Here is a 25,734-nt window from a genome sequence, read left to right as displayed (position 1 = left end):
ACACCAGCTGAAGTCATCTGAAAATGTCCATGTAACTACTTTTGATCCAAAATTTTAAAGGAAATGTGTCAGAATACCATTAAAATTAGCAATAGGAGCAGGTCATTTAGAGCTTTGAGCCCACTTATGGCTGATCTTTCACTTCAGCAGCACTTAACTGCAATATTCCCAGGTGCCCTGGTGTTTTAATATGTAGACAATCAATCAATCTCAGTCTTGAACATAATCAATGATTGGGCCTCCACAGCCCTCAGTGATAGAGAATTTGAAAATATTCACCAACCTCAGAAAGTAAATTCTTCCTCATCGCTATCTTAAATAGCCTGCTGTTATTCACAGACTGTGTTCCCGGTTCCTTCCTCCATCTTTCATTTAAGAATTTCTGTTTGAATTACAGTACTCTGTTTCTTCCAAACTCCAAAAAATATAGGCCCAGTCTATTTAAACTTGCCTTATAGGACAGACCCTTTATCCCAGGAATAATGTGGCAATTCTATAACGAGTACATCTTGCCATAGATGAGGAGACCAAAGCTACAAACAATATTCCAGGAATGATCTCACCAAGGCCCTACATAACAGCTTCACACAGCACAGAAGGAAGAAAGTCTGAGGTTAGAGGAAGATAGATGAATTGGTCACTTATGCAGAACAGAGAAGGATGGAATTTAATCATGTAAGTGTGAGTTAATGCAATTGGGAAGGGGTAACAAGTCAAGGGTGTAATCAATGAATAGCAGGAGCCTAGGGAGCTCAGGGGAACAGAAGGATCTTGGGGTGCTTGTTCATTTGTACCTGAAAGCAACAGAATAAATTAATAGGATGGCTAAGTAGTTACATAAGACATTTGCCTATACCAGTCATTGCATAGATTATAAAAGCAGTGAGGTTATATTGGAGTTGTAGGAAATATAGTTAGACCACAACTGTTTGCAGTTCTGGTCACCTCAATAAAAGAAGGATGTGATTGCATTGAAGAGGCTGCAGAGTAGATTTACTAGAATCGTGCCTGGGATGGTGCAGTTTAGCTCTGAAGAGAGGCTAGATAAGCTCAGGTTGTTTTCTTTAGAGTAGAAAATGCTGAATGACAGCCTGACCGAGGTAAATAAGATTTTAAAGGGAATGAACAGGGCGCAAAGCAGACAGCTTTTCCTCTGGTCGAAGCATCAATAACCAGGGGACATAATTTCAAGATGAAAGGCAGCAGATTTACAGGAGATTTGAGGAAAGGTTTTTTGACCCAGAGGATGATGTGAATCTGGAATGTAATGCCTGAGAGGGTAGTTGAGACAGGAAGTCTCACATGCTTTAAAAAGTACTTGGCTGAGCACTTGAAATGTCATAACATTTAAGGTTATAGGCCAAATGTTGGAAAGTGGACGAGTTGTAGTCGAGTAGTTGTTGTCAGTGCAAACCCAATGGGCCTAAGACCCTCTTCTGTACCATATAGTTATATAATTCTGTGCTTTAACTTTGTGCACTGGCCTCTTCCCTGACACCTTATGAAAAGGTTTTCGAAAATTTGAAGAAGCCACAGCCCCTGGTTCCCCTTACTGAGTCTGCCAACAGCATCCTAAAATATCTTCACTAGGATTGTAAATAATGTCTTATTATTGCATCCTTAAAGATTCAAGCATTTTTCTCTGACTGATGTTAGTTCCTAGTTTTCTCGCTCCCTCATTAGTTGAGTAATAGGATTACATGTTCTATATTCCAGAGTCAATACAATTTTGAAAGATAATCATCAAAGCATGCATTATCTCTACCTGTTTCAAACTCTTGGGATCTCGTTCATCAGGTTTAAGGAATTTATTTACTTTCATTTCCCATTGATTCTCCAGTATATTTTTTTGGAAATAATATTAATATCTTGCAGTTCTTCATTTACATTGTCCTTTATTTCTGGAAAGTTTTTATCCTTTTCCTCCATGTTTTGAACCAGATAAAACCTCACTGGTGTCTCATCAAAAGCAGTGCCAGCCTTCCCATTAATTCTAATCATGATTTCATGTTAATAAGTGAAAGCAGGTCTGGTAGGACTAGTCAGTGGTGCAGGGATTTTCTGTCCTGCCTCAGAGTCCACTCACAAAAACATTTGAGAACCACTGATCGAGTAGCAAGAGCCTCAATTCCATCAAGTTTCTCTTTACCTCATTTGTAATAACACTTCAGAGAATAATTTCTGGACTGTCTTCATGCTTTGATTTCTTTTCTAAAGACACATAAAGTCGCAATTTTAACTGTGGGATACCGACTGCAAATGCAACCCTGTGTATTAGCTTCGAAGGCCTAGCAGATTTTACCTGACTCTGTCGGAGCTTGTTGGCTTCCTGGTATCTCTGCCCAGTGGTACAAACTCGCTGCTCAGGATTGGGTTAAAACAAAAGGTATGATTTTTAGAAATGCTTACCACACTGATTGTTTTCTGTATCCAGTCGTAGACATTTGATACATTGACTGTCACTTGGTAGACACCTTCATGGTGAAAAGTATGATTCTGTGTCCAAAATGAATACATATGAATGCATTTATTACCAACCACTAAATATTACTAATCATTACCATTGCTCTACAGATATATTTGGGACCCCCAGTTTGATTCTTAGAAAATTAACCATCTGACAGTTGTTTCGATTTGATTTTCTAGCGAAATGTGAATATTAACTTGTCAGGTTTTTATTAGCTAAGCATTAAGATTAACAGACCTTAGCATCGATAGCGTCAACTGATCTGTCATAAAACTGAACATTCTGTCCTAGTGCAATGAGGGAGAAACATGTGTGCATAGAATAAATACATCAGAATAGCGGAATTTTCAAATATCAAGCCTCTCAAATGTATGAAAGGCACATTACTGCAATACCTCTTGTGCGGTTTACCATGTCAACTTTTTCAGCCTTTGCAAAGAACTTGTTCTCAACATATTTTAAAAATTTCTAACTGGCTTAGTTTCAGGAACATTTCACAACCGTAACCTGTTTTTTTTGACATCTATTTCATCTCCAATAATGGCAATGCTGTTAAACATGCACAATGTGTAAAGATTTGCCCTTAAGCAGCTTTGCAGTTCATATGATTCAGAGGTAACTTGCAGGCCAATTTATTTTTACTTGAGGCCCTCAACAGAAGTGCCTCAATATTCCATGATGGCTTGTTGAGTTGTGGGATGTTGACAAAACTTGGAATCAGTGTTGGACCTCTTTCTAACCTTGCATTCAATCAAGATTAGAAAAAGGCATACTCATAAGATGTGGAATACATATTTTAAAGGGTGCATGAAGCAAATTAAATTGTAACATACACAAGAAAACTCTAAATTTATGTGCAAAAAGCATAAGTGTGTAATAAATTTGACAGCTGTTTTAAAGAGGCATCATGGACCAAATAGCATCCGCCTGCATTGAAGTATTTTAGCAAGTTAATTTGGGGGCAGCATGGTGGCTCAGTGGTTAGCACTGCTGCCTCACAGTGCCAGGGACCTGGGCTCGACTCCAGCCTCGGTAGACTGTCTGTGTGGAGGTTGCACATTTTCCCCCTGCATTGGTTTCCTCAACAGTCCAAAGGTGTGCAGGTAAGATGAACTGACCATGCTAAATTGCCGATAGTGTTAGGTGCATTAGTCGGGGGTAAATATAGGGGAATGGGTCTGCGTGGGTTACTCTTCAGAGGGTCGGTGTGGACTTGTTGGGCCAAATGGCCTGTTTCCATACTGTAGGGAATCTAATCTAAAAAAGAGGTATTTATATGTCATGGAAAATTGTTATTTTGTCTACACAAAAATGAAATAGGAAATCACTAGTTTACAATGTGAAATTGTTTCCATTCATTAATTTCCAGATAAAACCACTGATAAAATTCATCTATTAAAAAGGATTACTATTGTCATTAATTCTTGCTCTAACAAAACAGGATCGCTACTCTGAAACAAAACTGAAATTAGTGAAAAAAATCTGCAGGTCTGGTATCATCTGTGGGGAGAAAGCAGACACCCTGAAGTGTCACTGGACATCAAACGTTAACTCTGAATGCTCTCCACAGATACTGCCAGATTTGCTGAGTTTTTCCAATAACTTCTGTTTTTGTTTCTGATTTCCAGTAGTTCTGTCAGTTTCTTTTTCTCAATTCTGAAGTTTCCACAGGGATTTTTGGATTTCCACTGATGGGAAACCTAAAACCATGAGAAAGCCAAAGGCAATACTTACCACAAATCTAACATCGTCCCTAACATACAGAGCATGAGATCTGCTTTGAACAGCATGTGGCAGTCTTACATGATGCAAAGTGTGGCTGTTTAGTACAAATGAGAACTAATGGGAGAAAGGAGCAGTCTTTCCTAATGTCTTGGAGTAAGCCAGTAAGAATGAAAAACATGACTATGTCTCATCAGAATTTATTTGCTGATATTCCCCATAATGTAACCTTATGTGGCTGATAATGAAATGTTGGCACTGGTAAAATGCAAAGTTCATCCAAGTGATGAAGTTCAGTTGGCCACTGTTGCCTAGTAAATCAACCAACTGAAGCACAGGAACTCGATCTTATACTTTGGTAACAGAAGGGAGTAAAATAATTATTTTTGATGCATTTTGCAGGATTACACAGTTTATTTTTAAATAATAGTCATAGAGTTTGTATTCATTTGTTTTGGTGAACGGCACATTTCAAAGGAAGTACTGTAATTTACTTCAAAAAAAAGGAAGAATCTCCCAATGCTGTAAATCTTGAAACAATGAGAGAAAATGCTGGAAAGCACTTTGCAATTCACACAGAGTTAGTGGTGAGGGAGACAATTAATAGGTTGAATATTTATCCTAAAACAAGGGTAGATTTGGGTCAGATAGAAACTGTTAAATATCTGAAAAATGTAATTGCTGACATAAAACCTGCTTTCAATTCAACCATATCCAGCTTTAAGTTAGGCCTGAAGCTGGGCAGTTGACCAATCTGATCCAAGGTGACATGATTTAATTTTATACATGATAACGAGGTTACCCAGCCACTCTTAAAGTTGAATATCTTAATGACATTCTGATGGATTTCTTCTTACTGAGGCTCCAAAGAGGTGAGATCTAAGTAGATCCAGGAGGTAAGGGTTTCCACACATAACTCCTAGATCCAGTGGTTACCTATGAAGTCTCTACAAATAGGCATCCTTCCTCACAATCCACTTCCAAGAGCCTTAATTACTATCAGAATGCCTCCACGCCAAACCCTGTTTTCACCATCTCCAATCATGAGGTTATGATCGCCCCATTAGTATAACAGGCTTTGCACTACCCCCATTCCCTAACATGAGGCTTCCGATCTACCCCACTTCCCAGGAGGTATCTGATCTTCCCTCACCATCATGGCAGCACACCCCAACTCTAACTGAAGCCATACATCAATCAGAATGAAGCAAAATGAAGGTATTAATTGAACAATAATCTAATTAGCATTTGGTTTTCCTATTTAAAGAAGATTGTGCTTAACAAGAAAATATAATGGACTTAATGAAACAAACAGCTACCTTCTGTACTATTGTGGTTAGAATTAGATTAGATTCCCTAAAGTCTGGAAATAGGCCATTCAGCCCAACAAGTCCACACTGACCCTCCGAAGAGTAACCCACCCAGACCCATTCCCCTATCCTATATTTACCCCTGACTAACACTATGGGCAATTTATCATACCCAATTCACCTGATGTGCACATCTTTGCATTGTGGGGGGGAAACCGGAGCACCCAGAAGAAACCCACGCAGACACTGAGAGAATGTGCAAATTCCACAGAGCCAATTAGCCGAGGCAGGAATAGAACCCAGGTCCCTGGCGCTGTGAGGCAGCAGTGCTAACCACTGAGTCAGTATGCCACCCCATGTGACTCTGGATTCTAAATTTACAGGAAGAACATGTGAATTGATGTTTCAAATGAACGAAGTGCTTGGGGCCCAGGACCATGTTATCTAAGAGAGACTGAATGGGTAGAACTGAATCGGTAAATAGTTGAGGATGGACCATTGGTGGTATAGATATCAGATTGGCAGTGACAGAAAGGGGTATGTTGCAGATTATGAGTAAGCAGTGAGCACTAAGTAGTGTGCAATTATTTTCCTCTCATTTGATTTTAGTACAAAACATTCAACAAAAACAAAATCTATGCATAAAAATGAGCCAAGCAATTAATTAAATTTTGTAATACTTAATTTTATGAAAATGCCTTTAAAAGGCCTCTTTATAAAATAAAACCTCTATAATGCGATAATTGCAATATAATACTTTGGTGCGAATATAGCAAGAATTCTGTTCCAGTGTGACAAGCAATGGTCAATGATCAGTGTGCATATTTTTTATGGTTGCATTGATAGAGGGAAGATTATTGGGCAGAATTCCAGGAGAAACTTTTATTCAATTAGTTCTATGGGATATTAAGCATTCACCCAAATAGAATGTGAAGATGGAATCTGGACAGTTTTGATACTCAAAGAAACACACTAATTTTCAATTTGATGTAATTTATATGTTACTTCATTAAAATTATTGGATAGTTTCTTTTCAGTCCAGGAAAATATTTTGAATCATCAGCAATGAACTGCATTCTAATCTAGTTGCTCCCCTCTCTCAACTCTCATGTGCTGATACCTCATATTATGAAATAATAATCAAAATTACACACTGTATTCCATACCCGACCTAAAATGGTTTCAGACTATCCCTCGTGTCAACACTGCTTTGCTTTGTAGGGAGGGATTGTAAACCAAGCAACTCTTATAAAGGAATAACCTGGTCACTTATGCTCAGTTTGAGATTGATTAGGTCAATCAACTACTGACCTCATTATAATCTTAGTCTGACAATGGCCAAAACAGCTGAACTCCAGAGATGAGGTAAGAGTGACTGCCTTTGACATCAAGGCAGAATTTTACTTAGTGTAGCATCAAAAAGGACTAGCAGAACTGTAGTTAGTGGGAATCAGGGAAAGCTCTCCACTGGTTGATCATACCTAGTGCAAAGGAAGATGGATGTGGTTATTGAAAGTCAATTATCTCAGTCCTATGGCATCACTGCATGAGATGGGGGATGCTCACCAACAATTGCACAATGTTCAGCACCATTCCCCACTCCGCAGATACTGAAGCGATGCATGTTCAAATGCAACAAAACCTGAACAACATCCAGGCTTGGGTTGTTAAGTGGCAAGTATTAGTAGTAAGGGTATGGAATGCTTTGCCTGCAACGGTAGTAGATTTGCCAAGTTTAAGTGCATTTAAGTTGTCATTGGACAGGCATATGGACGTACATGGAATAGTGTAGGTGGGATGGGCTTCAGATTACTATGACAGGGCGGCGCAACATTGAGGGCCGAAGGGTTTGTACTGCGCTGTAATGTTCTATGTTCTATGTATACTAATTTTTACCTGAGAGAGTGGTGAAGGTAGATTTTATAGGATGCTTCTGGGTATATATTTGAAAGTGGTTAAGTTAAAAGGGCTGCAGAGATAGGGCTAGAGAGTGGTACTACCTGGGTAACTCTTTTGGGAGCGAGTACAGGATCAAGTGGCCGCCTTCTGCACTGTAAATTTCTATGATTGTACACAAGTACCAATCAATAGATCTCTCCAACAAGAGAGAATCGAGTCATCTCCTCTTGACATTCAATTGTATTGCTAAATTCCCCACTATAAACATCCTGAGGTGTACAACTGACCAAAAGTCAAACTGAAATAGCCCTATAAATACTGTGGCTAAAAGAGCAGGTCAAAGATGAGGAATCATGTATAATTCTTGTCTCTACAAATCCTGTCCATCATCAACAAAGCAGAAGTCAGGACTGTGATATAATACACCCTACTTTCCTGGATGGGTGCAGCCTCAACAACACCCAAGGAGCTAGGCCCCATCCAGAACAAATCTCCCCATCCATCACCTTCAGAATTCACACCCATCACCACCAATGCTCAGTAGCAGCAGCGTGTACCATCTACCAGATCTAATGCAGTAATTCACCAAGGTTCCCTTAACAGTAGTTTCCAAACCCATGATCTCTATTACCTAGAAGGGCCAGGGCAGCAGATACATGAGGATACCACCACCTGCAAGTTCCTCTTCAAGGCTCTCACCATCCTGAGCCAGATCTACACCACTGTTCCTTCAGTGTCATTGGGTCAAAATCCTGGAATTCCCTTCCCAACAGCATCTTGGGTCACCTCAGGCACATTGCAGCAATTCAAGAAGGCATCTTACTACCACTTTCTCCAGGGCAATTAGGGAAGGCCAATAAACAATAGCCTATATTGCATGAAAAATAGTAATGTTGAAAAATGTTGCTCCTCAGGTTTTATAAGCATTGGTCTTTTTCTGCTAGATCTGAAGGAATTTTCACTTTCTAATTCAGTAAATGCACAAGGAGGTAAAAATAAATATTCATTCATTTAATTATTTAATTTAGTAACCATCATAAAATTGCAGGCTGACTTGATCTGAATTAAAAAGCTACACACTTCAATCTGTTGTAAGGAAAACCTAGTAACTATTCACAAACACAGGGCTGCAAAGGCCAGTTATTGTCCAAACAAAGCTTCTTTAGAAGTTGTCCTTCTTATTAAATGTTTTTTTTTGAATTAGAAGAACGAGGAGTGATCTCATACAAACCTGTGTAATTCAAACAGGACCAGACAGAGTAAATATAGAAAGGATATTCCTTGGGAGTCCTGAATCAGAGGTTCACAGTTCCAAAGTTACAATATAAGCCATTTAGGACTGACGTAAAGAGAATTTTCTTCACCAAGAGAGTGGTGAACCTGTGAATTCTCTGCCACAGAAAACAGTTATGGCCAAAGCAGTTAATGTTTTCAAGAAGGAGTTAGGTACGGTTCTTACGGCTAAAGGGATCAAAGGAAATTGAGAGCAGTGGGAACAGGGTATGGAGGTGGATGATCAGCCATGATTATCGTTAGTGGCAAAGCAGGCTCAAAGGATTGAGAGGCCTATTCATGCTCCAAGTTCTGCGTAATTTTAACTCATGACCTCTGGGTTGACTGGCTAATTTTTACTCTGAGGATGGCTTACCACTGTATCCAAAAGACACCCCAATTGCTGATATTCTGTGCAGTTCTGTAAACTGTGTGAGGCATATGTGCTGTTGTCATCACTGAAGTGCCAAAGGAATTTCAATTCAATTCCCATTGCAACAAAGGCCTCAAAGTTATAGTCAATTCCAAGGAAAACTTTCTCAAGGGGACTCGCTTCATCGACATCAAATGGAATACAGGATGGGATCTGCTCAGTCATTTGTACAAGCTTCAGTTCAAGAGCAATAGGAACAGGGTCCATAACCACAACACTGATGTTCTTCTTCTCCCTCGAGATTGGATTTTCTGCATGTACAGCTGAGGAATTAAAAACAGAAACTCCCAATTATGAGTGAGCAATGATTTTTCAATCTGCTACATCGCGCAAATTCAACACTTCCAAATAGAACTTGAAGACTCAGGGCTGGTATTTCAGACAGTATTTCATTTCTGGATGTGGAGTCTAGTTATAAATTTTTTGAAGTATCAAGAAATTTTTATTCCCTTGTGGGCCCCAGAAAATATTATCTGATATAAAAATTTTCTTGTGATCCCTTCATGCAAAAATACTTCGAGGAAATTACTATGACACTGTTGTGGCAACTGCGGTTTTGTTTTAGAACAAAAATACAGGAAACATCTCTCTCTAAAATGGGATTGCAATTCTTAATATTTTCTTAACCTGACTTGCACAACAACAATTTACATAATAACATGCACAGTCAGATATTTGCATCAAATTTTATAAACTGCTTTGATAAAATTCATGCCATGGAGATGTAGTATTTGGTTGCAACATTACACAAAATGTGATTAACATGAAGTTTAAGCTGCTCTTTCAGAGTTAACTACACTTGACTCAACAGAAATTATGCCTATTCACAAAATATTCACATTTTCTTCTTCAACTCATCAAATGGTTCATTAAGGAGTACCAATTCTAATTGATCAATTAATGATGGGAAGATTTATTTAAAATAAATTCTCATAAAATTATTTGAAGATAAAAGGTGAGACAATTCAAACTGTTTACAGATAAAAGACATCTGAATCCAGTTTAGATATACATTAATTGATTCTCCATCAGTATCCAACTTAGCTCAAAATATTGTACCGAAGTTTATTTCACATCAATATGAAGCTCAATACTCCGTTGGTGGTTTCAGCCATAACACTGAAGCCACAATTTGAATTCCAAAAGTTGTTAACAGGTTAAAGGTGCCTGGGTAAAGGTGAAAGTTCTAAAACCACTTTCTAATGGCAATTAGCAGAGGGATTGAATTCAAGAGTCGTGAGATGATGTTGCAGCTGTACAGGACCTTGGTAAGGCCACATTTGGAGTACTGTGCAGTTCTGGTCGCCTCACTTTAGGAAAGATGTGGAAGCTTTGGAGAGGGTGCAGAGAAGATTTACCAGGATGTTGCCTGGAATGGAGAATAGGTCGTACGAGGATAGGTTGAGAGTGCTAGGCCTTTTCTCATTGGAACGGAGAAGGATGAGGGGTGACTTGTGAGAGGTGGATAAGATGATCAGGGGAATAGATAGAGTAGACAATCAGAAACTTTTTCCCTGGGTACAACAGATTGTTACAAGGGGACATAAATTTAAGGTGAAGGGTGGAAGGTATAGGGGAGATGTCAGGGGTAGGTTCTTTACCCAGAGAGTGGTGGGGGCATGGAATGTGCTGCCTGTGGGAGTGGCAGAGTCAGAATCATTGGCGAACTTTAAGTGGCAATTGGATAAGTACATGGATGGGTGCTTAAGCTAGGACAAATGTTCGGCACAACATCATGGGCTGAAGGGCCTGTTCTGTGCTGTATTGTTCTATGTTCTATGTTCTATAAGGGATGTCTTAATCAACATTATCCAATTCTGCACATTTTTAAAAAATACAATCTTAAATAACTGGAACATGAAAACAAATTTCTAGATGAAATGAAAATTTATGAAGTAAATTTCTCCATAGATAATTCAGAATACTTAAAAACATTCTTGGAATTGAAACTGAACCAATACTCCATGAACATCAGAATTATTAAGAATTCTGATCAACTGTATTTTATTTGTTTAAACATTAACAACAGTGAGTCACATACATCTCAAGAACTTACTTATCAAATAGTTTCCAGGTTCAGTGTAGATCCAAATAGGAGATGAAGAAAAAAATCCATTGAAGGTGACAGTGGCATTCAGGATGCTATGGCCTGCACTATCCCAATGAATTTTCAAGAGCACGTAAGACAGGTCAGCTGCATTGAGAGTTCCAGTACCTGAAACAAGTCACCTGCATGAGGATGCAGTACAAGACAATCTACTTTTGGCCATACACAGGACTACCATAAGCAATACACATAACTTGACTATCTCAAATGCTCACACACTTAAAAATCATTCAACATTAATGTCATTTTGTTTTCAGCAAGGAAGGAATAAAACAGAATTGCTAGAAAATCTAAAGGATGCTCTGGAGGGCAGTGTAAGTCAGGGAGTTTTGAAACATGAGTTCAAAGAGTTGAGGAACTGTAATCAGAGAACACAGAAATGAGACAGCAGTCAGGATCAGGGAACAGTTCATAGAAACATAGAAACACAGAAAAAATACAGCGCACTACAGGCCCTTTGGCCCTCGATGTTGCGCTAATCCAAGCCCACATAACCTACACTAGCCCACTATCCTCCATATGCCTATCCAATGCCCGTTTAAATGCCCATAAAGAGGGAGAGTCCACCAGTGCTACTGGCAGGGCATTCCATGAACTCACGATTCGCTGAGTAAAGAATCTACCCCTAACATCTGTCCTATACCTACCACCCCTTAATTTAAAGCTATGCCCCCTCGTAATAGCTGACTCCATAAGTGGAATGGTCATGTAAAGAATGACCATTTATTCAAATTCCTAAGTATTGTCAGCTCTTCTGAAAATGCAATCCTCCACAGAGCAGTTGTTAAATTTTTCCGGTGGGTCTAGACAGTCTTAGTGATTGGGTAGGAACATGGCAGATGAAATATAATGTGGAAAAATGCAAGGTCATCCACGTTGATAGGAAGGACAGATATACAAAGTATTTCTTAAATGGTGAGAGTTTGGAAAGTGCAGATATGCACAGCAAACCATTAGGAAGCTAATGGGATGTTAGCCTTTACTGCAAGAAGGTTTTAGTGCAGGAGTAGTGAAGTCCTGCTTCAATTGAATAGAAACTTGGTTAGACTGCATCTCAAGTGCTCTGTGCAGTTTTATTCTTGTTTTTTCAGAGAAGCTATCATTGCCACAGAAGAAGTCCAACCAAGGTTCAACTGATGCTTTCTAGGATGGTGGGACTGTCCTATGAAGAGAGATTGGATAAACCTGCCTCCAATCTCTAAAGTGAGAGATGAAACTTACAAAATACTTAAATATATAGATAGGGTAGATGGAAGTAAGATATTTCATCTGGCTGAGTTTTCTTGAACCAGGGTACACAATTTAAACATAAGCAGAATGCAGTTTAGGACTGAGATAAGGAGATTTTTTAAAAACTCAGATGGTAGTGAGTATTTTAAATTCTGTAGCTGGGAGGGCTGTGGTAGCTCTGTCTTTAAGTATATTTAAGGTAGAAGTCCACAAATTTTTGATTGTCAATGGTGCAAAGGGTTCTGGGGATAGTGTGCGTAAAAAGGCATTGAAGAGTTTGATCAGGCATGATCATATTAAATGGCAGATGAGGCTTGACAGGTTGAATGGTCTACCACTGTTGCTATTCTCAGGACGACAGGACAGGTTTCCATAGTCAGGGCAGGGGATGCATATGTGACTAATTATATACAACTTACATTTCTGGCTATTCCAAAGATAAGAATAGTGCATTCCAAATGTCACTATCCCCTCTCAAGGAACAAATTTTCATGAAAATTACCAAAGGCATGGATAAAGTATCCAACTGTGATTGGACATATTCCCGAAGACTTGATTACGGATGCCTTGATCATGTAATCTTGCCATATCTTGAAACAATTATTACATATATCATATAAACACTGGTTCACTGGTGGCTGTGTGCCTTTACTCCCTGCAAGCATTTGGCAAGGTTTCAGGGATTGGCAAAGGTAGACTGTGTATCCAAAAATTTCTCAACTGAACAGTTGTCATAAGAATTGTACTTTCTGATCTCATAACTCACAACAATCAGATTTGGTTAATTCTTAATAACCTCGAAGGTGATCAAAGGTTGAAATGCTCAGCAAATCGGATAGTATCTATAATCTACAAATAATTCGCCTCTTAAACAGGCACTGGAAGCTGAAGTGTTGGAATTTAAATGCAATTTCACATTCCACTTAAAAAAAAATGAAGTAGGGAAACATTTATTCAGTCAAAAAAACTCCGCCTTTCTTAAAGGATTAATAGGGTACATAAAAAGATGGTGTGTGGAGTCTAAAACTAGACATGATAAACTAAGTCATGAATGCAACAAGAAATTCTGAAGACATATCTTTATCAAACACAAGTGTTTTACAATAATGTAAAATTCATTGCTACAGGGAGTAGTTAAAAGAAAATGGTAGAATGGTGACTCAGTGGTTAGCACTGTTGCCTCACAGTGCCAGCATCCTGAGTACAATTCCAGCTTCAGATGACAGTCTCTGTGGAGTTTGCACATTCTCTCCATGTCTGTGTGAGTTACGTCCCAAAATCCAAAGATCTGCAGGTTAGGTGGACAGTGTCCAGGGATGTACTGGAGAGCTGGATTAGCCATGGGAAATGCAGAGTATTAGGGATAAGGGAATGAGTCTGGGTAGGATGCTATTTGGAGAATCAGTATGGACTTGTTGGGTGGAATACCCTGTTTCCATACTGTAGGGATTCTATTCTAATACATTGATATATTTTAAGAATAGTTTAAGCACAAAGGAGAATGGAATAAAAGGATGTAGCAGTAAGGTGTGATAAAGTACAGAGGAGCCTGGACGTATTAATACTACCATGGACTTGTTAGGTTCAATAGATTATTCCTTTGCTCCACACTTAATGCAACTCCTAATCTGTATCTGCTGGAACATTACCATAGTTACTTTCATCTCAAGCTTCAACAGTAAATAACACCTGCCTTTTACTGATCCAGCTCTGATCAAAGTTCTAATTACTGCTTTACAACCTCATGCTGAACATTCTGGGTAATGCAAGATGGAGGACAGGAAACATTTCTGACTGTAACAGCTGCTCCTCTTTTGACGTATTTTAGGTGTTGGAGGTGATTTCCTCGAATTCCAAGAGCAGCAATTACTGTTTCATATGCAACGAGAGAGAGAGAGAGAGAGATCTTAAATGTGGCCTACAGAAAATTTGTAGTAGTGAGTAGAGTAAGTTCTTTCTTGATTATGTTTTTGGAGATATGTCTCTTGATTAAACTTAAAATATAAGTCATAACTATTAATTTAACCTGGGGCAGTGTTTGTAGAGGAATAAGACGGTGTTATTATCTGGGTCTGGAGATTGTGAAGTAGCAAAAATGGCCTTTGCAGTGATGTGTACTTCTTGTTAGATGTGGTAGTTTAAAGAGAGTTTAAGGGTTACTGCGGATTATATCTGTCATAAATGCTGCTGGCTGCGAATCTTCTCAGATCGAATGGATCGGTTGGAGAGACAGTTAGAGGCAATGAGGACTTTGCAATAGCAACAGTATGTGATGGATGGCAGTTATAGGAAGGGGGGAAAGTCTCAGATACAGTCACATTGATGGGTTAACTCCAGGAAAGGTAAGAGAGGTAGGCAGCTACTGCTGGAGTCTTTTGTGGACCTACCCATTTCAAACAGGTATGCTGTTTTGGAAAATGTAGGGGGTGATGGATTCTCAGGGGAAGTTTCTGGTATTGAGACTGGCTCTAATGCAACGAAGGGTACATCGGGTTCCAAGAGATCAATTGTGTTAAGGGATTCTCTAGTTCGAGGTACAGACAGATGTTTCTGTGGCCAGCAGAGAAAAAGCAGAATGGTGTGTTGCTTCCCTGGTGCCAGGATCAAGGATGTCTCAGAGAGAGTGCAGAATGTTCTCACGGGGAGAGGGGCCAGCAAGAGGTCATTGTCCACATTGGAACCAACGACATTGGAAGGGCAAAGGTTGAGATTCTGAAGGGAGATTACAGAGAGTTAGGTAGAAATTTAAAAAGGAGGTCCTCAAGAGTAGTAATATCTGGATTACTCCCGTTGCTACGAGCTAGTGAGGGCAGGAATTGGAGCATAGAGCAGATGAATGCATGGCTGAGGAGCTGGTGTATGGAAGAAGGATTCACATTTTTGGATTATTGGAATCTCTTTTGGGGTTGAAGTGACCTGTACAAAAAGGACGGATTGCACCTAAATTGGAAGGGGACTAATATACCGGCAGGGAGATTTGCTAGAGCTGCTCGGGAGGATTTAAACTAGTGAGGTGGGAGGGTGGGACCCAGGAAGATAGTGAGGAAAGAGATCAATCTGAGACTGGTACTGTTGAGAACAGAGGTGAGTCAAACAGTCAGGGCAGGCAAGCACAAGGTAGGATTGATAAATTAAACTGCATTTATTTCAATGCAAGGGGCCTAACAGGGAAGGCAGATGAACTCAGGGCATGGTTAGGAACATGGGACTGGGATATCACAGCAATTACAGAAATATGGCTCAGAGATGGGCAGGACTGGCAGCTTAATGTTCCAGGATACAAATGCTCCAGGAAGGATAGAAAAGGAAGCAAGAGAGGAGGGGGAGTGGTATTTTTGATAAGGGATAGCATTACAGCTGTACTTAGGGAGGATAATCCCAGAAATACATTCAGGGAGGTTATTTGGGTTGAACTGAGAAACAAGAAGGAGATGATCACCTTAATAGTATTGTACAGTCGACTCCCTAACAGTCAGAGAAATTGAGAAACAGATTTGTAAGGAGATCTCAGTTATCTATAAGAATGATAGGTGGTTATGGTAGGGGATTTTAATTTTCCAAACATGGAAAGGGACTGCCATAGTGTTAAGGGCTTAGATGGAGAGGAATTTGTTAAGTGTGTGCAAGACAATTTTCTGATTGAGTATGTGGATATACCTATGAGAGAAGGTGCAAAACTTGACTTGCTCTTGGGAAATAAGGCAGGGCAGGTGACTGAGGTGTCAGTGGGAGAGCACTTTGGGGCCAGCGACTATAATTCTATTAGATTTAAAATAATGATGGAAAAGGATAGAGCAGATGTAAAAGTTGAAGTTCTAAATTGGAGAAAGGCCAATTTTGACAGTATGAGGCAAGAACTTTCGAAAGCTGATTGGGGGCAGATGTTCGCAGGTAAAGGGATGGCTGGAAAATGGGAAGCTTTCAGAAATGAGATAACGAGAATCCAAAGAAAGTATATTCCTGTTAGGGTGAAAGGAAAGGCTGGTAGATATAGGGAATGCTGGATGACTAAAGAAATTGAGGGTTTGGTTAAGAAAAAGAAGGAAGCATATGTCAGATATAGACAGGATAGATCAAATTAATCCTTAGAAGAGTAGAAAGGAAGTAGGAGTATACTTAAGAGCGAAATCAGGAGGGCAAAAAGGTGATATGAGATAGCTTTGGCAAATAGAATTAAGGAGAATCCAAAGAGTTTTTACAAATACATTAAGGACAAAAGGGTAACTAGGGAGAGAATAGGGCCCCTCAAAGATCAGCAACGCGGCCTTTGTGTGGAGCCGCAGAAAATGGGGGAGATACTAAATGAGTATTTTGCATCAGTATTTACTGTGGAAAAGGATATGGAAGATATAGTCTGTAGGAAAATAGATGGTGACATCTTGAAAAATGTCCATATCACAGAGGAGGAAGTGTTGGATGTCTTGAAACGCATAAAAGTGGATAAATCCCCAGGATCTGATCAGGTGTACCCTAGAACTCTGTCGGAAGCTAGAGAAGTGATTGCTGTGCCTCTTGCTGAGATATTTGTATCATCGATAGTCACACGTGAGGTGCCAGAAGACTGGAGGTTGGCTAATGTGGTGCCACTGTTTAAGAAGGGCGGTAAGGACAAGCCAGGGAACTATAGACCAGTGAGCCTGACGTCAGTGGTGGGAATGTTGTTGGAGGGAATCCTGAGGGACAGGATGTACATGTATTTGGAAAGGCAAGGACTGATTAGGAATAGTCAACATGTCTTTGTGCGTGGGAAATCATGTCTCACAAACTTGATTGAGCTTTTTGAGGAAGTAACAAAGAGGATTGATGAGGGCAGAGCAGTAGATGTGATCTATATGGACTTCAGTAAGACGTTCGACAAGGTTCCCTATGGGAGACTGATTAGCAAGGTTAGATCTCATGGAATACAGAGAGAACTAGTCATTTGGACACAGAACTGGCTCAAAGGTAGAAGACAGAGGGTGGTGGTGGAGGGTTGTTTTTCAGACTGGAGGCCTGTGACCAGTGGAGTGCCACAAGGATCAGGGCTAGGTCCTCTACTTTTTGTCATTTGCATAAATGATTTGGATGTGAGCATAAGAGGTACAGTTAGTAAGTTTGCAGATGACACCAAAATTGGAGGTGTAGTGGACAGTGAAGAGGGTTACCTCAGATTACAACAAGATCTGGACCAGATGGGCCAATGGGCTGAGAAGTGGCAGATGGAATTTAATTCAGATAAATGCGAAGTGCTGCATTTTGGGAAAGCAAATCTTAGCAGGACTTATACACTTAATGGTAAGGTCCTAGGGAGTGATGCTGAACAAAGAGACCCATGAGTGCAGGTTCATAGCTCCTTGAAAGTGGAATCGCAGGTAGATAGGATAATGAAGAAGGTATTTGGTATGCTTTCCTTTATAGGTCAGAGTATTGAGTACAGGAGTTGGGAGGTCATGTTGCGGCTGTACAGGACATTGGTTAGGCCACTGTTGGAATATTGCCTGCAATTCTGGTCTCCTTCCTATCAGAAAGATGTTGTGAAACTTGAAATGGTTCAGAAAAGATTTACAAGGATGTTGAGCTATAGGGAGGTGCTGAACAGACTGGCGCTGCTTTCCCTGGAGCGTCGGAGGCTGAGGGGTGACCTTATAGAGGTTTACAAAATTATGAGGTGCATGGATAGTGTAAATAGACAAAGTCTTTTCCCTGAGTTCGGGAAGTCCAGAACTAGAGGGAATAGTTTTAGGGTGAGAGGGGAAAGATATAAAAGAGACCTACAGGGCAACCTTTTCACAAAGAGGGTGGTATGTATATGGAATGAGCTGCCACAGGAAGTGGTGGAGGCTGGTGCAATTGCAACATTTTAGAGGCATTTGGATGGGCATATGAATAGGAAGGGTTTGGAGGGATATGGGCCGGGTGCTGGCAGGTGGGACTAGATTGGGTTGGGATATCTGGTCGGCATGGACGGGTTGGTCCCAAGGGTCTGTCTCCATGTTGTACGTCTCTATGACTCTATGACTCTAAATAGTGTCAACCTCCAGAAATATGGGCATGATCCAATATATCCTCATCGGCTTTGCATCTACTTTCCAGCTATACTTTTTAATTTTAACTTATTAATTTTCTTACATATATTTCTGTTTGCTGATATCCAAATTAACTTCAGAATACAATAAGATCCATCTTCATAATACTGTATTATATTTTTTCCTTACCAATGGTTTTTTCAAGAGGACTAGCCAAATAGCCACACACTTCCAGCATGAATGGTTTCCTGGTCTGTACTTGGTCTGCTATAAGTGTCAGACTAAGGTTCCTTATGTATGGCCCAACTGTCTGATACACAGCCGCTTTACTTTCACCATCTCCGTATAACAAACAAACAAAGCCAAAGCACCTGTCAACAATAAGAATGATTATATTAGAAACAAACTAAGGGGTTCTTATGGTCCAGTCATAGTGTTCCTATCACCGGGCCAGCAGATCTGAATTTAAGTCCTACCTGCTCCAGTGCTGTATCTACTGAAAGAAACTAAGCACATAGTCAAAAGTTAGTCTCGCTGGAGAAAATGCAAAGGCAGGACAGGAATAACATTTTTAAAATAGTAAAAGGTAACTGACAACATCGATAACAGGAGGCCCACGTTTATACTGCTGTAAGGGACCCATGAAAAATGTGTATTTAGCTTTAATTTTGTAATGTACAATAGTTGCTGCTGGGAGAAACAGAAAATAAAGTACTGATGTATTTGATAGATGGTGCTTTGATTTTTATCCATGTGTATCTCCTCGATAGTTATCATCATTCAGGACACAACTTAAACATTAATGTCATCTAATAATGGTGCAGAGTGCAACAGTCTCTACCATTTACACAATGTACTTTCACGACTCGCAAAGATTCCTTCAAGAGCACTTTCCCACCTTCCCACATAAAAGGACAAGGGCAACAGATAAAAGGGAGCATCAACATCCACAAGTCCTCCTCCAAAGGAGGAGGCATGGTGGCTCAGTGGTTAGCACTGTTGCCTCACAGCACCAGGGACCCGAGTTTGATTCCTGCCTCGGGCAACTATCTGTGTAGAGTTTGCACATCCTCTCCGTGTCTGCGCGGGTTTCTTCCGGGTGCTCTGGTTTCCTCCCATAATCCAAAGATGTGCAGGTTAGGTGAATTGGCCATACTAAAATTGTCTATCGTGTTCAGGGATGTGTAGGTTAGGTGTATTAGTTTTAGGTAAATATAGAGCGGTCTGGGTGGGTTACTCTTTGGAGGGTCGGTGTGGACTTGTTGGGTCAAAGAGCCTGTAGGGATTCTACATCAAATCAAACACCACCTCAGCTCTTTCAGTATAGCTGGATCAAAATCATAAAATGACCTGTATGCCAATGGTATGGTACACTGTTGTCCCATGGACTGCAGTGGTTAGAATAGGCAGCAGACCACCACCTTCTCAAAAGCAATTATGGATGAGCAACAAACGCTGACCTTACCAGGGATACACATATCTCATGAAAGAATTTTTTTTTAACAAATACTCTACGAAAGCAAATCATAACACAACACAAGGATTGGTTTATGAACTCAATGAACAGTGTTTTAATATATTAGGTTTGCAGTGCATACATAGATAACATAAATGGCAATAAGAATAAAGTATGTAAATCATAAATGACTTGTCATGCCAAAATTGGTCTGAGCACCAGACTGTCACATGGGCAGGTTTTGTTTTAGATTTTCTGGATTCCAATATTTATTAAAGCTTTTGAAAAAGTCTTCCACCATTTCGACCATGCCTGTTGTGGAGACAATTGATAAATACTCAGTAGAAAGTTGGGAGTTGGCATGTGAAAATAACTCACAAATGATTATTTGTACATAAATACTCACATGATACAAAGTGAAGATTCTTACCTGGAAGTTTGAGGAGGTGAATGTTGCTGTCAAGGTTGGCATTTATTGCTGAACCTCTTGAATTCCAGTATAATAGAAATTAGAATTTTTTTAATATATGTGAAAGCTTAGTATTACAGGAAAAACAAGAGAAGAAAGTGCAAAACTGTGACTTATCAGTCACCATCATGAATGTATTTATGACAGCTGTCAACCACAATATTTCTATCATGCAGATGATAATGCAGATTGAAGGTTATCATATGGGAGAATAAAATTTTACAAGCCATGTGTAGACATCAGATGAAATGGAATCACAAATAATAAGTACGAAAGACTTTGGAAGTCCTATTCTTTTGGAAACTGTCTTACCTGCTTATGCATCCAGTGCTTAAGGAAAGGTTATCTCTGGCAGTATGGTTGCCACTTTTGGACAGGCTGGTATTGAGCGAAATATCATTGCTGAGGGAAGACTTGGTGTCACTTAAACTCCAGAATGTTTTGGTTTCATTCGCACAAAAGCAATCCGTCCCACTTAAAAGCACAGTTAAATCAAAGCTGCAGGTGAGAAAACATTGAAGAGAATTGAAAAAGAAATACAATTAATCCAGAAATGTTTCTAATCAAACTTTTACCAAACTCATGCATTTTTTTTCATTGTGCACCTTCCTATGTTTGTGAAAAAGTGTGCATTTCTCAATATCTACCAGTGCTGGCACGATATTAGAATGTAATCAATCCTTTTCATTTAATAGTCTCATTTGCATTAATTTATTCAGTATTCAGTTTGCAACAGCTTTTTAGCCATTTCTCAGTTTCCATGGTTCATTGAAGTGCAAATACATTCAAAGAGAATATTTAAGGAATAGAAGTTTGAGTACAAAAAAGTTTCTTTCAGATGATTAGTTATTTTTAATTGTGGAAAAAATGTTTGTGAAATAGTGATCAACCATATCCTGAATGATTTGAAACACAAATATGTACCATCTATTCAAACTCATGCAAAGTAGAGAAAATGGTTAATATTTTTATTTAGAATGTTTCTTTCAAATTATTTGAAACTGTTTCCACTTGGAGTAAACTTACTATATCTCACTGCAATCATTTTATTAATTGTCAAGGACAGGGAAGATATTGTACAAAAGAGAAAGGGCAACCACAAGAAAATCTAAATAAAATAATCAGTTTGTAAAGTGGGTCAATAAGTATCTAAAGAGGACTGAACTCTGGATTTTACTTCTTTATGAAAGGAGGGAGGAAGTCTACATTTCTGACAGGAGATTCAGTCCAGGCTCCTTCAGTAATGCAGACCATACATACATCCATTCTCAAAGTTCTCTTGTAGTGCAGAACTAGCAGGTGAAGGCAAACCATGTTCCCTTCTCACAGCAGTAAACTGCCTTTAAAGACATAGAATCTCACACAGCCACTGTCAAATGATAAGTAGCGTGTGATGTTAAAGTGCTGGTGACGGGCAGTGGCGAAAGCCAGGGTGACAGGTAAGTAGGAATGTAATGTCATTGTGCAAGCTAAGTAGGATGCCAGATGGGTGAGATGCGGTTGAGTAGAAGATAGGAAGAAAGTATGCCAAGTTGGAAAGGGGTAGGCTGACAACGTGTAAGGGGGCAAGGGGTCCAGATAAACATGCAGTCTTTATGGTAGGTTGAGGTGGGTGGGAGAAACCGAGCCCGATGGGGCTGTTGGAAAGTCAGGGAGTTAGATGGAGAGATGCAATGTTTTCAGGTCCAAGTGGAGTAAGCAGAGGGAAGGGTTTTAGGTTCAGAATGGGTGAAAAGTTGGGGGTGGTGGGGGGAAATGGATCCAGAGCAGGTCAGATTTTTTGGTGTGTCAGGCTAGGATCTGGGGACTGAGAGTGGTCAGGAGGTGGTGAACTTGGGAGTGTGTGAGATGAGTATGGTACCAGTTGAACAGTTACCCCAAAATTAAATTATGCATTTATTAATCTAACTTTTCCTGAGCAACTAGTTACACAATTTCATCCAAATCCTTTGAATTCTTCCATTTCAATTGTTCCAGGTGAATGGGAAGTACCTAATAGCATTTTCAAAATCCCAAGGAATTCTTTCAGAGTTTGTTACGATGGGGATTCTGCAGGGTTCCCAGTGCAACTCCATCTACATTGAAATCATGACTATCTGACCACTGAAACGTTTGGAACAGTAAACTTCAAAGCTTAATATAAAAGCAAAATACTTCTTGCTGGAAATCTGAAACAAACACAGAAAACATTGGAGAAACTCAGCAAGTCTGGCGGCATCTGTGGAGAAAGGAACAGATAATGTTTCAAATTTCAACTCTTCTTCAGAACTGAAAGGTATTGAAAATGTGTTTTTTGATATGTTTTTGCTAGAGTGGAGGAGGAGCTAGTGCCAAAACTAGTGTCACATAGTTCAAACGACAAAGGGATTGTTCATGGTGGTGAAAGAGAAACAGGGATGTAAACTGAGTGTCAATTAAAGTGTGAAAGAGACATAACAGGCCTTCTCTACTGACGGCAAAGTAAACAAGACACAAACATGACAAGACTTGGCCGGGAGGGGAGCAGTGGGATGTTGGTGGAGAAATGTAAGAAATATGAAGAATGGACATAATTAAGTCAGTTTTTGAAGTTATGGAATTCAATATTTAACCTTCATGGCTGTACATATTGAGACCTTGAGCTTGTTAAATGCCTGAGTGGAAAATTAAATGTTGTTTCTTGAACTTGCACTGCATTGGAACATTGCAGCAGCCCAGGACAGAAATATTCGCATGACAGTAAGGTGCTTTATTGAACTGGCAAGCAACTCTGAGGTCTGGGTCATTCCTAGAAATAGAATGGAGGTATTCTGCAAAGTGGTCACCTGGTCTATGTTTGATCTCAACAGTGTAAAGAATATTGTGAACAGTGAATACAGTAGACGAGATTAAAAGAAGTGCAAGTGAAATGCTGTTTAACCTGGAAGGAGTGGTGGGGCTAAGGTCAATGAGGGAGGAAGGAGGTGAATGAGCATTTGTTATACCTTCTGTGAAAATCTTATAAATCTCCCAAATATAATCTATGTAGAATTCAACAATCTTAGATTTAGTTGTTGTGAAGAATGATCTAAATTCAAATCATAGTGGATGAGAAAACTGAACAGTAACCTTACTGTAACCAGACTGAATTACATGCTGGCATAAGTGGTCAACACTGAGGAATTGAGTGGCTGCATTCAAAGATGGGCATAACAAGCTGCAGGCTCAACAGCATAGGATAACTTAATTAACTGAAATAATGAGACAAACACCAGGAAATAACATGATGCCTTGGAATCATGAGATTGTGTCTGCTGAAATGATAGGAATTCAAGGTTTACTACATACAGGAATGCAGGTATTGAGTGGCACACCTCCTTGAGAAATGGGATATCAATATACTGGTGAACAGAACGCAGGAGTGACAACCCTGGAAGAAGAAGAAGAAAGAAGAACCTGACCTTGAAGCCCTGAAGTCTGTGAGCTTGGAGCCCAGAGACCACAACATTGGTAATTGATCCTTGTTAATACCTGGCTAGTGGGACTCAGATATGACTCACGGATTTTGCATGGGAAGACAAGATGTGCAGGTCAGGTGAATTGGCCATGGTAAATTCCCCATAGTGTTAGATGCATTAGTCAGAGGGAAATGGGTCTGGGTGGGTTACTCTTCAGTGAGTCAGTGTGGACTGGTTGAGCTTTAGATTTAGATTACATTACAGTGTGGAAACAGGCCCTTCAGCCCAACAAGTCCACACCGACCCGCCGAAGCGCAACCCACCTATATCCCTACATTTACCCCTTACCTAACACTACGGGCAATTTAGCGTGGCCAATTCACCTGACCTGCACATCTTTGGACGGTGGGAGGAAACCGGAGCACCCGGAGGAAACCCACGCAGACACGGGGAGAACGTGCAAACTCCACACAGTCAGTCGCCTGAGGCGGGAATTAAACCCAGGTCTCCAGCGCTGTGAGGCAGCAGTGCTAACCACTGTGCCACCATGCCGCCCACAAGGGCTGAAGGGCCTGTTTCCACACTGTAGGGAATCTAATCTAATCTAATCTAAGTATTCTGATTTTGGGGGAATAGATTGTTGTATTTTAGGACAGGAGATAGTCACTTGTGTTTTGTCAAATCAAGATTGATTTGATTGAATGAATTTAAAAATGAGTTTGTTTTCCCCAAATAGATCCAAGAGCAAAGCTTCAGTCAACACGACCATCCACAGTCCTGCTATAGCCAACAAACGCTACTAATGGGAAAGTGTCTGGTTAACCTTCCAATAAAATGGATGTTCAATTTGTTGTATGAATTTCAATGTCTCAGTTCAGCTTGCTCACCCATTACCAAACTCAACCATTTTCATTTCTATTGATATTGATATGTGATATTAGGACCACAGGAAATTGTGAGATGTGGTGACAATGAGTATAAGGCAACATTTTACAAAGGGTGGTATCAAGAAGTGTTAACAAATCTGAACTACGTAAAAATCAGAGGGAAACATCTCCAATGCTTTGGATCCATAACTGTAAAAATAACAACTTGTATGGGACTTCTAAAAATCAAATTTCCAAAAGCACTTCGTAGGAAATCTGCTGAAAAACATATAGCTTTTCCTTCAACATCACTGGGTCAAAACTCAAGAACTTTCTCCTTAACAGAAGAGTGGTACACCTTCATTACATGGACTGCATCAGTTCAAGATGATGGATCACCATAAGACCATAAGACATAGAAGCAGAAATTAGGCCATTCAGCCCATCAAATCTGCTCTGCTATTCAATCACGGCTGATAAGTTTCTCAAACCCATTCTCCCACTTTCTCCCCGTAACCCTTGATCTTCTTGATACTCAAGAACCTATCTATTAGTATATTCAATGGCCTGGCCTCCACAGCTTTCTGTTGCAATTAATTCCATAGGTTCACCATTTTTGGCTGCAGATGTTTCTCCTTATCTCCATTTTAAAATGTGTTCCCTTTACTCTAAGGTTATACCCTTGGATCCTAGTCTCTCCTACCAATGGAAACATCTTCCCAACATCTACTCTGTCCAGGCCATTTGTATTCTGTATGTTTCAATTAGATCCCACCACATCCTTCTGAACTCCATTGAGTATAAACCCAGCATCCTCAGACATTCCTCACATGTTCATCTTTTCATTCCTGAGACCATTCTTGTGAACCTCCTCTGCTCCACAACATGCTCCACAACCACTACATTCCTTCCTGAGATATGGGGCCCAAAACTGCACATAATACTCCAAATGTGGTCTGATCAAAGCCTTATACAGCCTCAGAAATACATCCCTGCTTTACATTTAAAGTAAATGTCATCATTGCATTTGCCTTCCTAACTACTAACTCAACTTGCAAGTTTATCTTGAGAGAATCCTGGAC

At 39.9% G+C, this 25,734-nt stretch overlaps 1 protein-coding gene across 10 annotated transcripts in view; it reads right to left on the bottom strand.

The window, feature by feature from the left end:
* The window catches only part of pkd1l1 (polycystin 1 like 1, transient receptor potential channel interacting), a 288,595-nt gene that overhangs the window by 208,697 nt on the left and 54,164 nt on the right, over window positions 1-25,734 (bottom strand). For 9 of the 10 annotated variants that reach the window (XR_015757199.1, XR_015757200.1, XM_087987215.1 and 6 more), the window contains exons 3-7: window positions 20,683-20,868; window positions 18,635-18,816; window positions 11,160-11,318; window positions 9,047-9,366; window positions 2,410-2,496 (exon numbers count right to left, since the gene is read on the bottom strand). Coding sequence is in view for 8 of the 10 variants with exons in the window: in XM_087987215.1 (XP_087843341.1) it covers window positions 2,410-2,496; window positions 9,047-9,366; window positions 11,160-11,318; window positions 18,635-18,816; window positions 20,683-20,868 (934 nt within the window). In the remaining 2 variants the exon portion in view is untranslated. Of the gene's footprint in view, window positions 1-2,409; window positions 2,497-9,046; window positions 9,367-11,159; window positions 11,333-18,634; window positions 18,817-20,682; window positions 20,869-25,734 lie in introns of those variants that run through there. The other variant, XM_087987221.1, reaches the window with a different exon arrangement.

The sequence above is a fragment of the Chiloscyllium plagiosum genome, unplaced genomic scaffold, assembly GCF_037043375.1.
Source record: "Chiloscyllium plagiosum isolate Xiang-an unplaced genomic scaffold, Cpla_swu_hap1 HiC_scaffold_5, whole genome shotgun sequence".
Lineage (NCBI taxonomy): Eukaryota > Metazoa > Chordata > Chondrichthyes > Orectolobiformes > Hemiscylliidae > Chiloscyllium > Chiloscyllium plagiosum.
Note: the sequence above shows the minus strand (reverse complement) of the source record. Positions and strands in the feature narration are given on the sequence as shown.